Source organism: Pristiophorus japonicus, chromosome 2 (assembly GCF_044704955.1).
Source record: "Pristiophorus japonicus isolate sPriJap1 chromosome 2, sPriJap1.hap1, whole genome shotgun sequence".
Taxonomy (NCBI): domain Eukaryota; kingdom Metazoa; phylum Chordata; class Chondrichthyes; family Pristiophoridae; genus Pristiophorus; species Pristiophorus japonicus.
In genome coordinates, this window is record NC_091978.1 from 359,644,305 (window position 1) to 359,658,686 (window position 14,382).

A 14,382-nucleotide genomic window follows, 5' to 3' on the forward strand; every position below is an offset into this window, starting at 1 on the left:
GCTATTCGGGAGGGAGTTTTAGGATTTTGACCCAGCGATGATGAAGGAACAGCGATATATTTCCAAGTCAGGATGGTGTGTGACTTGGGAGGGGAACTTGGAGGTGGTGGTGTTCCCATGAGCCTTGCTGCCCTTGACCTTCTCGGTGATAGAGGTCGCGGGTGTGGGAGGTGCTGCTGAATATTTCCCCAAACTATTTTGAACAATGTCAGAAACGACATTTTGGCTGCACATTTCCAGACATGATAATTATACATAAAAGTGTCAAATGTAACTGTGCTGCTATGAAACAGGCTAACTGGAATTTTCTTTGTCTACAATGTGTTACATAAGAAGTGCGTTGCTTATTTTAAATATCAATATTAAATCTTGATTTTACTACAGGGTACCATCAAGGCTGCTAATGCACCTATATTCATGAGAGATTTTTATTAAATTTGCATTTAGTCAAGCTGTCTCCTTTACTTATCTGTCACTTTCCAAACGACTGGAATCAAAATGTTTACCTTGACTGTTAAAACCTTCTAGGTAAGAACCATTCACCCAGGTGAAACATTCATTCATTCATAGGTAGTCCCTCGGAATCGAGGAAGACTTGCTTCCACTCTTAGAATGAGTCCTTAGGTGGCTGAACAGTCCAATAGAAGAGCCACAGTCCCTGCCACAGGTGGGACAGACAGTTGTTGAGGTTAAGGGAGGGTGGGACAGGTTTGCCGCGCGTTCCTTCCGCAGCCTGCGTTTGATTTCTGCATGCTCTCGGCGATGAGACTCGAGGTGATCAGCGCCCTTCCGGATGCACTCCCTCCACTTGGGAGTCCCTGGCCAAAGACCGCCCTAAGTGTTGGTGGGGATGCCACACTTTATCAGGCAGGCTTTGAGGGTGACGTTTCCTCTGTCCACCCTTGGCTCGTTTGCCATGAAGGAGTTTCGAGTAGAGCGCTTGCTTTGGGAGTCTCGTGTCTGGCATGCGGACAATATGGCCTGCCCAGCGTAGCTGATCAAGTGTGGTCAGTGCTTCAATGCCGGGGATGTTGGTCTGGTTGAGGACGCTAATGTTGGTGCGACTGTCCTCCCAGGGGATTTGTAGGATCTTTCGGAGGCATCGTTGATAGCGACTTGAGGTGTCTATACTGTACATGGTCCATGTCTCTGAGCCACACAGGAGGGTGGGTATTACTACAGCCCTGTAGACCATGAGCTTGGTGGTAGATTTGAGGGCCTGGTCTTCGAACACTCTCTTCCTCAAACGGCCAAAGGCTGCGCTGACGCACTGGAGGCGGTGTTGAATCTCCTCATCAATGTCTGCTTTTGTTGATAAGAGGCTCCCGAGGTGTGGGAAATGGTCCACGTTGTCCAGGGCCACGCCGTGGATCTTGATGACTGGGGGGGCAGTGCTGTGCAGCGAGGACAGGCTGGTGGAGGACCCTTGTCTTATGGATGTTTAGCGTAAGGCCTATGCTTTCGAATGCCTCAGTAAATACATCGACTATATCCTGGGGTTCAGCCTCAATGTGCGCAGACTCAGGCGTTGTCCACGTACTGGAGCTCGACGACAGAGGTTGGGTTGTTCTTGGACCTGGCCTGGAGGCGGCGAAGGTTAAACAGCTTCCCACTGGTTCTGCAGTTTAGTTCCACTCCAGCGGGGAGCTTTGTTGACTGTGAGGTGGAGCATGGCAGCAAGGAAGATTGAGAAGAGGGTTGGAACGATGACGTAGCCCTGATTGACCCCGGTCTGGATGTGGATTGGGTCTATAATGGATCCGTTGGTAAGGATCACGGCCTGCATGTCGTCGTGGAGCAGGCAAAGGATGGTGATGAACTTTTGGGGGCATCCGAAATGGAGGAGGACACTCCATAGACCCTCACGTTTGAGAATTCAAAGGCCTTTGTAAGGTCGAAGAAAGCCATGTATAAGGGCTGGCGCTGCTCCCTGCATTTTTCCTGCAGCTGTCGCTGCTGAAACAATAATGTGATGATTGACATATGTTTTTTCTTAATTGGCATTATTAAAAATAAATTATATAATCATTTGAAACATTCAGGTTATCAACCACATTTAAGCAGTTGGCTTTTAATGAAATTCCTATTATTACCACAATGTCAGAATAATCCTGGAACCATCCGATTACAAGAATATCACTGACTCATTGAGAATTAAATCCTATATCGGTTTCTCCTGAATAGCACTGGTTAAAAATGCTGTTATTTCTGCATGTTTGTTCTGAAAAAACATCAATTATTAAAAAAAAAGATGCATTCAGAAAACTATTTTGTTGTAAGGCATTGAACACTATTACTTTACAATAGAGGGGCTAAAAATATATCTCAGGGAGCTGGAAACCTAAAATAAACCAGGCAACTGCTGGAAATACATGGAAAAGATTAACCTGGAACCTGTGGCTTTAAGCCACAGACCAGCCTGTCATTCAAAGCCGCCTACCCCAGGTAGGTGCTGCGTCCTGGTGCAGGACATGTCTCGAATATCTTACCTGTGCCCCCTGACTGAGGAAGGAGCAACATGGTTTTACAGAAGGTCGAGGGAGAATGATACATGGTAGTGAACGGTCGCGAAAGATAAGGAGGGAGGGATTTGGGATTTTAGTTTTTTTTCTTCAAAATAAATAAATTCGTCACTTCGTCTCCAATAGTGAGACCTGTGACTTAAAAAAAATTTAGCAATTTAGACAATTCTGCTTTTGCCGCATATTGCGTTCACTGCAGAAGACGAAGTATTGAGATGGGTAAAAGTTTTGCTGAATTATCTGCAGGTATCTAGGATGCAGTTTATTGAGAAAGCAGAAACGTGCCCATGATAATCCATCAGCGGTATCTTTGTGAAGTACAATGTCAGATTTCCATACTGCAGCAGTCATACTTCGTGGTTCCATCAAAACATTGATCCAAAAACACAGTGAATTTTACAACCCAAGTGGATTTGTTTTGCGACATGAAATAAACTGGAAATAACACCTACAAATTCCTTTCTTATTACAGCCCAATTATACATGATGGTTCAGTCACTTTCATCTTTGGTAGAACATAATTCAGAAAGGTTGGATTTACAAGTGTATGAAGTATAGGTGTATGGATAGCTGCCATTTGCTAAAATGGATCAAACTGTGGAGCTACAGGAGGTTTGTATTTACCAAGCATTGAAGCTTTCTCGTACGTCATTCAGGATCAGTGTGAGGGCCGTATTCCATTCTCACACCAAACTAGGCAGGTCATTGGGCCCAAGGAGTTGTTGGATTAGGGTCGCTCCACGGGATATCGGCGACACAAAGCCTCAGCACGCTGCTACACAGCACAATTGATAGAAGCACGCAGGACACAGTGAAACAAGCTCGGCTCTCTTGTTTGTCCTGGTGCTTTGATCGCTGGGTGAGGCACGTTATGCAGTTAAACTGAGGCAACGGTCTGAGGAACTCCCCACGATCAAGTTGTTTTTCGGCGAACAGCTCTCTGGCTCCATGGACGACACGTAGGCCGAGTACCCACGCTCCTCCGCACACCAGGCTCGATCCAGATCTACCAGCCCCATGCACTTCTTCCCTGGAAGAAAAAACAAATTTGCAGTCTTGTCAGCAACTAGATATCAGCAAGACACACAAAAAGATGACATGAACCTTAAACGTCATTCTTGTAAGTTAATAGGATGTAGGGGTTGATATTCGGTCCCGCCGTTTTTGAGGCGGTGTCACCACCTGAGTGCTGATTTTAACGCCAGGCGTTAGGTGCCGCCTCAAAATGCCATGTTCCGTTTTTATGCCCAAAGATGAGAGAGCAGTGCTAAAAGTGGCATTGCACACTCATCCTCGGGCAGGAGCTCAGGAGGCCGACTGACTTTCCCGACAGGAGGCTGCCGGCACGAGAGCTGGAAAAACGGGGAGAAAAAACACAAAAACTTCTCCGACCCACACACGCACTTCCCCACTGGTACAACTAGTAAATAAAAGCTGAAATAAATAAAGAAGAAATACTTACCTTGATCTCTGGGCGAATTCAGCCTGAGATCCGCTATGTTCACGCCACTTTTTCCTGGCTGTACGGACACAGTTAGGCTTCCGTACAAACCAAATGTCGTGGGAGCGGCGCCAAGGAGGCGTTGTAAGCGGGATGACTTCACCGCATGGGTGACACTAGAAGGCGCAGCGCTATCTCTTGGTGCCTCCACCAACGACAAACTCAATTTTCAGGGAGGTATGGACGCCGCTCATATGGCAGGATTAGGGTTAGGGTTAGGGCAGCATTGACATATGAGGAGAGACTGGATCAACTGGGCCTTTATTCACTGGCGTTTAGAAGGATGAGAGGGAATCTCATAGAAAAATATAAAATTCTGACGGGACTGAACAGGTTAGATGCAGGAAGAATGTTCCCGATGTTGGGGAAGTCCAGAACCAGGGGACACAGTCTAAGGATAAGAGATAAGCCATTTAGGACTGAGATGAGGAGAAACTTCTTCACTCAGAGAGTTGTTAACCTGTGGAATTCCCTACCGCAGAGAGTTGTTGATGCCAGTTCATTGGATATATTCAAGAGGGAGTTAAATATGGCCCTTACGGCTAAAGGGATCAAGGGGTATGGAGAGAAAGCAGGAAAGGGGTACTGAGGTGAATGATCAGCCATGATCTTATTGAATGGTGGTGCAGGCTCGAAGGGCCGAATGGCCTACTCCTGCACCTATTTTCTATGTTTCACCGCCAGCGGTAGGCCTTTGCCGCCTATTAGCCACCCATGGCCGGCGTTATCAAGGGAATTTCGGCCCCGAAGTGTTTACATATTAGCAAGCCTGGGCTCGCCCACTTACCAAAATGTAGCCATGAAGCCGTCAGATTGTCACAGAAACCCCAACTGGTTCACATATGTCCTTTAGGGAAGAAAACTTGCCGCCCTTACCTGGTCTAGACTATATATCACTCCAGTCTCACACCAATGTGGCTGACTCTTAACTGATCTCTGAAGTGGCCTAACAAGCCATTCATTTGCATCAAACCAGCGCAACAAGCCATTGGGCAATAAATGCTGGCCTTGACAGTGATGCCCACATACAGAGGACGAATTAAAAAAATGGAGTTTCAGCCAGGAACTAAGAGTTTATTATTCCCTATCTGTATACCGTATCTAGGTAACAACTGGAAGGAATACAATTAAGTTTATTTTTAAATTTAGACTGACTCTTTGAGTCATATATCACAGGGAATACAAGTGGATAATAAAATGCTAGAAATGCCAAATGAATTGGCAGTAATGTGGAACATGGAAAAAGCTTTTCCACTCTCCGCCCACACAGATTATACAAGGAAACAAGTTATATATGCACTATCTTTAACCTGTATGGGTTCAAGGTGACGTCAAACTACTTCAGATGATGGTTTAAAATACTGTGAATTTTTTAATATGCTAACCAGAAATTTTGCTGGTTGGAGTTTCCCCAGTACTGCATTCAGTCACACTGTGCCTTGTTAGACCCATCACAATCAATGAGGAGGTTGTGTGTGTGTTCTTTGTAATTCCTGACCTATCATCATCATCATAGGCAGGCCCTCGAAATCGAGAAAGGCTTGCTTCCACTCTAAAAGTGAGTTCTCAGGTGACTGAACAGTCCAATACGGGATTTACAGTCTCTGTCACAGGTGTGACAGACAGTGGTTAAAGCAAAGTGTGTGGGGGGGGGGGGGGGGGGAGTCTGGTTTGCCGCACGCTCCTTCCGCTGTCTGCGCTTGTTTTCTGCATGCTCTCGGTGACGAGACTCAAGGTGCTCAGCGCCCTCCTGGATGCTGTTCCTCCACTTAGGGCGGTCTTTGGCCAGGTGTTGGTGGGGATGCTGCACTTTATCAAGGAAGCTTTAAGGGTGTCCTTGAAACGTTTCCTCTGCCCGCCTGGGGCTCGTTTGCCGTGTAGGAGTTCCGAGTAGAGCGCTTGCTTTGGGAGTCTTGTGTCAGCATGCAGACGATGTGGCCCGCCCAACGGAGCTGGTCAAGTGTGGTCAGTGCTTCGATGCTGGAAATGTTGGCCTCATCGAGAACACTGACGTTGGAGCGTCTGTCCTCCCAGGTGATTTGCAGGATCTTGCGGAGACATCGTTGGTGGTATTTCTCCAGCGATTTGAGGCGATCTATATGGGCCACGTCTCTGAGTCATAGAGGAGGGCGGGTATCACTATAGCCCTGTAGACCATAAGCTTGGTGCCAGATTTGAGGGCCTGATCTTCGAACACTCTCTTCCTGACCAGTGCATCAAGGACTCTCAGATCAGTTGTGGTACAGTTCAGGTACTGAATAAAGCTACTGGTACTCTTCTCCGGTAACATACCCTGGCCCCGATATTGCTTTTCGCCCCGACTGGGGGCCGTAACCTTCTGGGGCCGGGACTTCCTGCGCCCGGCCTGGAAGGCCCACCTTTGAGGGGCGCTCCCAGGGCAGTAGCACTACGCAGACGCTGCACATTTCGGCGGCCCTCCCATTTAATTAAACGGAGGGCCGCTGCGCACTCTGCAGGCTCTTTGTTGGTCGCCAATGGGCCTCCAGGAACACAATCGACCGGACCAATAGTCCGGCACTTAAAACGGAGTGCCGGGCTGCACGATGGCCGCCATCGTCAGGCTGACGCAAGAGTCAGCCGACAAATAAAGGTGGCGGCCTGGGGCGCTAAAGGCCCCCCCTATCAAGGGGCGCCCTGGCAGCAGATGTCCGCCAGCTTCCTGACCCGCAAACCTCCGGGGCAGCGCCCCCCCCCCCCCCCCGGGTGAAAACGCCACCCGGAGACGCTAACGGGGCTATAAAAAGGGTCAATTTCACCTCCCCTGAACCTTAGCTCAAAGCACACTCACATTCTTGCCACCTCTCAATGTGACACTACCCACTAGTGTCAACCCACAGATAGTTGTGGCCTGCAAATCTGACTGAGAGTCTAATAAAGAACATTGAACATTTTTTCCACTCAGGTCTGAAGTAGATTCAAACCCATCCTTATGGATTACAACAGATTCAATAAAAGGGATACAGGAAAATATTGGGACATCATAAATTATACAAAGAGCGGCATCACCCAGTCCATTGACATCAACTCCAATATTTCAGACGTCAGATACTTTAAAAGAAAGTACTGTCCTTTCTATAGCGTATTCACATCCTCAGGACATCCCAAAGCTTCACAGCCAATGATTTTGTTTTTAAGTGTGGTCATTACTGTTTACAGGAAAACACAGCAACCAAATTTCATATAGCAAGATCCCACCAACAGCACTGAGGTAAATGACCTGTTTATCTGTTTTTGGTGTTGTTGGTCGAGCAATAAATGTTAACCAGGACATGGGGTATACTTCTTTGAATGGCGCAGTGGAATTGTTTATGTCCATTTGAGCAGATGGATGGGACCTCGATTTAACATCTCATCCTGCAGATCTACAGAACATGTCCTCTCAATGCACATACAGGTACATTGTTCAGTGTAGGTTTGCCAGAATGATACCTGGACTCCAAGGGTTAAATTACGAGGTGAGATTACACAAACTAAGGTTGTATTCCCTGGAATTTAGAAGGTGATTTGATCAAAGTTTTCAAGATATTAAAGGGGGTGTTTAAGACAAGGGGGTATGGTCTAAAAAGTAGAGCCAGCCCTTGCAGGAGTGAAATTAGGAAACACTTCTACATTCAAAGAATGGTAGAAATTTAGAACTCTCTTCCGCAAATGGCACTTGATGCTAGATAAATAGTTAATTTTAAATCTGAGATTGATAGATTTTTGTTAACCAAAGGTATTAAGGAATAAGAGGCAAAGGCGGGTGGGTAAATGGAGTTAGTTCGCAGATCAGCCATGATCTCATTGAATGGCAGAACAGGCTCGAGGAGCTAAATGGCCTATTCCTGTTCCTATGCTCATAAAACAAATATTTAAAAAATGCTGTGAATCAAACAGTTGGTGAAAATATCATCGAAGAATAGCTACTTAAGTTCGCCCTCTTTCAAAAGGCAACATGCAACACTGGTCTTTGCCTTTTTTGAAAACATTTTTCATAGATAATTATAAGGAGGATTATTTGCCACATAAAAGAATGCTAATTGCCTGTCAAATTTCAATTGTATAATCCGCTATTGCATTCAGGGCATTACACCATTTAAATGATTTAAAACGCATCGCTAATTATACTCACAAATTAAATACACACACACACACGTACACACACACACGTACACACATACCTGCCGGAAAATGGCTAGTATAGGCTGCATGGCTTAAATACTGGTAATATTAATCTTGCTGTAGTCTCGGTTATAGCTTATGATCAAAATCAGTAAACAGACACTGCTGTTTATTACTTGGCTCGTAGGCACCAACTCCTGGTGGTAATTAACTAACAGTTCTTGAAACTGACAAGCACTCATTATATTTATTAAAGCAGTTTTCCCATGTGGCTTGAAGATCACTCTAGTTAATAACTTCTTGCTTTCATTGCATTTTAGTCTTCATTTTGACCCCAGTATGAACTATTACACATCTCAATCACAATGAGTTCACATAAAATAGAATTGCTTCACTTTATCATCACTTTTTTTATTTGTTAAGTTATTCTGCTCAGCACCCTACCCCAGACTGCCCGAGATCATGGACTTTTTACATCTCAAAGAGCAGCCATGCAATCTTCTCTCGGGCTTCTGACTGTGGTACTCTTGGACAGGTTGATAAGAAAAAGATGCATCAACTCTGTGCTGCAGTACAGAGGGACCTGGGGGTCCTTGTGCACGAAACACAAAAAGTTAGTATGCAGGTACAGCAAGTAATCAGGAAGGCAAATGGAATGTTGGCCTTTATTGCAAGGGGGTTAGAGTATAAAAGCAGCAAAATCCTGCTACAACTGTACAGGGTATTGGTGAGGCCACACCTAGAGTACATAAGAACATAAGAAATAGGAACAGGAGTAGGCCATATAGCCCCCCGAGCCTGCTCCGCCATTCAATAAGATTATGGCTGATCTGATCATGGACTCAGCTCCACTTCCCTGCCCGCGCCCCATAACCCCTTATCCCCTTATCGTTTAAGAAACTGTCTATTTCTGTCTTAAATTTATTCAATGTCCCAGCTTCCACAGCTCTCTGAGGCAGTGAATTCCACAGATTTACAACCCTCTGAGAGAAGAAATTTCTTCTCATCTCTGTTTTAAATGGGCGGCCCCTTATTCCAGGATCATGCCCTCTAGTTCTAGTCTCCCCATCAGTGGAAACATCCTCTCTGCATCCACCTTGTCAAGCCCCCTCATAATCTTATACGTTTTGATCCATTCTTCTGAATTCCAATGAGTAGAGGCTCAACCTGCGTACAGTTTTGGTCTCTTTATTTAAGGAGGGATATACTTGCATTGGAGGCAGTTCAGAGAAGTTTCACTAGGTTCATTCCTGAGATGAAAGGCTTGTTTTATGAAGAAAGGTTGAGCAGGTTGGGCCTATGCTCATTGGAGTTTAGAAGACTGAGATCTGATCTTATTGAAACAGAAAAGATACTGAGGGGGCTCGACAGGGTACATGCAGAGGATGCTTCCACTCGTGGGGGAATCTAGAATTAGGGGGCATAGTTTAAGGGGTCATCCATTTAGAACTGAGATCAGGAAGAATTTCTTCTCTCAGAGGGTCATAAATCTGTGGATTTCTCTGCCCCAGAGAGCGTGGAGGCTGGGTCATTGAATATAGTTAAAGCGGAGATAGACAGATTTTTGAACGATAAGAGAGTGAAGGGTTATGGGGAGCGGGCAGGGAATGAATCCATGATCAGATCAACCATGATCTTATTAAATGGCGGAGCAGGCTCGAGGGGCCGTATGGCCTACTCCTGCTCCTATTTCTAATGTTCTTATGACCTCACCCTCAAGTGGTTGGTGCCTTCTTGCACCTCCCATGTTGGCACTGCTGAATTTAGTTTCTCGTCATGCAGGGAATCACAGGCATGAACCTGAATTTGACCATTCTCGGTTTCGGGCCTTGGACCTTGCTGCTCATCAGATGTAAATACTGGATTAAAAATCTACAAAGAGACTGCTTGGCCAAGTGAGCCATCCTCTCTGGGATCTGGGTTTCAATTGAGCCCTGACAGCTGGGACAAAAGTCTTTTCTCTAAGCAAATCTCCTCTCTGAGGAGCCCGAGCAAAACAGATCTAGGTAGGTTCAACCCTCTTCCTGATGAGTGTGGGTCCTTGATTCGTAAAGGCCGAAGGGACCATTGTTTCGACACTGGATGCTCCTTTGTGATTAGGTTTAAGGAACAGCTTCAGGGTGGAGTCGAGGGAGATTGATACTGACACATTGCTTATGCAGAGAAGAGGGAAATGTGTTAGATCTTAGCTGCTATTGATTGCTGAAGTGGATAAGTGTTACAATTATCTCATCATTACAAACTCGTGGCCCCAACTAAGTAGTCCCTGTTTTCATCAGCTTTAGGATTGAGCTCCTATACTCACCACAATTGAGCTTCATCTGGGACCGTCAAATTAGATATATTGTTTGACATCGCAGTCTCGATGGCCTCCTTCTGCGCTTTACTATTCTATGATTCTATGAAGCTTGCAAAAGATGCAAACACCATTTCCATCACTACACTGAGAGAAGTTAAGAACATAAGAAATAGGAGCTGGAGTAGGCCACTTGACCGTCGAGCCTGCTCCGTCATTCAATAAATCATGGCTGATCTGATTTTGGCCTCAACTCCACTTTCCTGCCTGCTCCCCTGTAACCCTTGACTCCCCTATAGTTCAAAAATCTCTCTATTGCCACCTTGAATATACTCAATGACCCAGCCTCCACAGCTGTCTGGGGTAGAGAATTCCAAAGATTCACAACCCTCAGAGAAGAAATTCCTCCTCGTCCCTGTTTTTAACGGGCGACCCCTTATTCTGAAACTATGCCCCCTAGTTCTAGATTCCCCCACAAGGGGAAACATCCTCTCTGCATCGACCTCGTCGAGCCCCCTCAGAATCTTAGATGTTTCAATAAGATCACCTCTCATTCTTCTAAACTCCAATGAGTATAGGCCCAACCTGCTCAACCTTCCTTCATAAGACAATCCCTTCATCTCAGGAATAGTCTTGCTTGTTACCATCAAATAAGCAAATTCTGCTCAAGATGTAAAAACGTTGGGGCGATTTTCATGACCAAGCGGTGTAAGAGTGAGAGGTAGGCGGGACAAGAGCAGCGATCACCCAGAGCAGTACCATTCCCCAGGCCGTCCCCTTGTTAACATGCAGTGACAGAGCTGCCAGCTCAAAGTGTGCTCTCGGCAGGCAGTGTGCCAGTTTGGAGGTGGGAAATCAGAAGGTGCCTCCGCTTCTCAAGGGCCTGCAGCAGTGGCTGAAAGGGGAAGTGCATTTTTAGTCTGGCAAAGAGGGAAGCAATATTGTGGAGCAGCAGGCAACATTAATGTAGAACCTCCAGAGCAACTACAAGCGCTTTCAAATCCTTTAAGCGGAAAAAACCCCACAACCTACTGCAAGAAAAATGTCTGCAAAAGCTCTAGACAGCTTTACCCAAGGGCAATTGAGGATCCCTTTAAATGCTGCACAAAATGGCCACCTCCCGACCTGCAGTGCCCACGGTCGGTGGATGAGAGCAGGAACTGGGTAATGGGGTCGGGATCTAAATGTCGTCACTGGACCCCCATTTGCATGTACTCAGGAGGCTCCTGTCTGCTTCAGACAAGAGCTCTGGCTGCCAGAATTTATCTCCGCTCGAAAATCGGACCGCTCGTAAAAGCAGCGGTAGGCGGGCGGGATCGGCGGCCGCTTTATTTTCCACTAGAGAAGGTTAAGGGGAAATTTAATAGATAAAGGAGATAGGGAGAAACTGTTTCCATTGTCAGGAGAGCCGTTAACCAGAAGACACATAATTACGATAATTGACAAAAAATAAACAGGGGGAAGGGGAGGGGAATTTTTTTTAACGCAGAGGGGTTGCTACGATCTGGAAGGCACTGCCTGAAGGCTGGTGGTTGCAGATTCAATAATAACTTTCAAAAGGGAATTGGATATCCACTTGAAAGGAAACATTTGCAGGGCTATGGAGAAAGAGCAGGGAGAGTGGGATTAATTAGATCGCTCTTTCAAAGAATTGGTGCAAATGCGATGGGCTGGATAGCCTCCTTCTGTGCTGCAAGATTCGATGATTCTAAGAATTGCATTTTTAAATTACAATTGGTGTTCTCGTCAGGATGACTTGTTGCTATGCAGAGATTACCAGCCTCTATTACACAGAAAGTTGCTTTTTCAATGATGAAGCAACCAGTCCTAAAATACATTCATCCATTTCCTTCCACAATGCTGTAAATTAGAACTAGCTGTATGTCTGTCCTCGTACCGATTATCCTGCGCTCCGCGGGGAGTTGAACAGCTGTCTGATCTGCAAACCTGCACAGAACCATGTGTTCCTGCAACAAAAAGGAGCAATAACAGAGATTACATAGGGACACACTAAGGTGAATCACGCTTAATTGTCAATGAACAGCCACTTAAAAGGCTTCAAAGAAAACACACAAGCGCAAAAATAAATTAAAAACTAAAGCAGAGAAGATGATTCGTTAACTGAATAGACAGCAGTGGGGAATTGGTCAGCCACTCAGTCTAAATAGGACAGCAATGAGGTAAAACAAAGCCAGTTAGGAAACTCGGAATACAACACTTGTCTTGTGATGCTACCTGCCTTGAGGTTAAAAATCACAATCAGGTTCAATGTTCATTTTTTAAAAATTATTCACGAACATAGTCAGGAATTTTGGACTGTCTAATTTTTAATTGAAGAAGCAGACCGTGTCTGGAACCTAAAGCTGCATGTTCATTGATTTAAATTACTAATGGCTGCATCAGTGTAACAGCTGGGTTTTCTGTAATCTAAATAAGCTACTTTCATATCTGTCTGTCTACACTTCCAAATTAAATAAAGCGGCACAGACACAATTATATTGTTCTAGCGGGTTAATTCGGGTGAATCCTCCTTAGCTTCACACTTGAATTGCTATTTTATTTGTACATCGGATGCAGCACTACTAAATTGTAGGTTTGAACGTAAAGGGGCCAAAATTGCCCTCCGCCTGTAACAGAGCGCGTCTATCGATTTCGAACGGTTCCATAGGGCGGACAATCCAGAGAAATTCAGGTCTTGGTGGGGGTTTTTTTGGAGCAGGGCGGAAGTGGTCTCATCATCGGGAAGTGCGGTCGGGTCGGAGTAGCCACCACTAGCGGGGCGGAAGTGGGGATGGGCCGATGCTCCAAATCATCAGCACCGCGCTGATGATGTCATCGCGCTGGTGTGTCACAACGACCCTCCCTTTCAGTTAAAGGGGAGGGCTGCTGTGAACTCTGCAGCCACTTTAGTGGCAAACACTGGGCCACCAGGGAGGGTTTTGGCCGGGCCAGTGGCTTGGCACCCAAGAGGGGGCGCCGGGCTGCCTGTTGGCCGACAATAAAAAATAAAATGGAGTCGCCGACAGCGCTACCTCCCCTTTAAGGGCGGCCGCACCACCCAGCCACAGAAAGGGTACCGACAGCAAGAGCTGTCGGGGGCACTGACCGGTGGCAATGCCGGCTCTGCAGGGCAATTTTCGAAAGGGGCAATTTTCGAAAAGGGTAATTTCCTGTGGGGCAATTTTCGAAAGGGGTAATTTCCAGCGGGGTAAATTCGGAAAGGGGTTGCCACCAGTCAGTAAGGGGTCGGTGTGTGCACGACGCATTGGGAAAACAGCCAGGGCAGTCCCCTAAATCGCTCCAAAACTGAAGGAGGGCAATATTCAAAATGGCGGCCCCTCCGCGGCGACCAGCCTGCACTGACCTGTGGTCGCCACTTTCAGGTAGCTATGGGCCTTATAAAGGGGCAATTTTGGCCCCAAATTGTCTGTAAATTTCAATTTCAAAAGAATGAATACCTTAAAAGAGAGTGTTTACATTTGTTTCATATTTTACATATTGAATAGTCCTGTTCATACAATCTAATACTCTATTTGCTTTGGCTATGGCTTCTCAGCAGTGGCCATAAACCTTTAGAGTATTATTAACTAAATGGCAAGATTATTTTCATGTAAAGTGCAAGTATACTTGATGTTGCTCCTGCTTGAACACTGCACTTACCAAGATTAAAAACCATTTGCTCGAGTTTGGCCCATTCTCCCAGTGTATCTTAATCTGTTTTGCGTAGTCCTAACACTTGCACAAATTCTCATATCATCCGCAAATTTGCAAACCATTTCTCCCAATATCACCTATGAAGATAGTAAAAAGTAATGGCTCCCAACCCTTTGGGACACCACTGGAAACTGGTCTCCAAGCAGATCCATAACAATTTTCTGCCGACAGGAATGCAGCCAATTCTTAATTCTTTGTAGCAACTTGCCACTGATTCCACAAGTTTC

General features: G+C 45.8%; 1 protein-coding gene across 5 annotated transcripts in view; it reads right to left on the minus strand.

Annotated features, from left to right (window-relative positions):
* Window positions 1-414: 414 nt before the first annotated feature.
* Window positions 415-14,382, minus strand: part of gstcd (glutathione S-transferase, C-terminal domain containing) — a 223,611-nt gene continuing 209,643 nt past the window's right edge. For 3 of the 5 annotated variants that reach the window (XM_070872675.1, XM_070872664.1, XM_070872653.1), the window contains 2 exons: window positions 12,339-12,408; window positions 2,050-3,552 (listed from right to left, as the gene is read on the minus strand). In XM_070872675.1, the coding sequence (XP_070728776.1) occupies window positions 3,392-3,552; window positions 12,339-12,408 (231 nt within the window). In that variant the 3' untranslated portion in view covers window positions 2,050-3,391. Of the gene's footprint in view, window positions 1,957-2,049; window positions 3,553-12,338; window positions 12,409-14,382 lie in introns of those variants that run through there. The other 2 variants (XR_011591266.1, XM_070872670.1) reach the window with 2 other exon arrangements.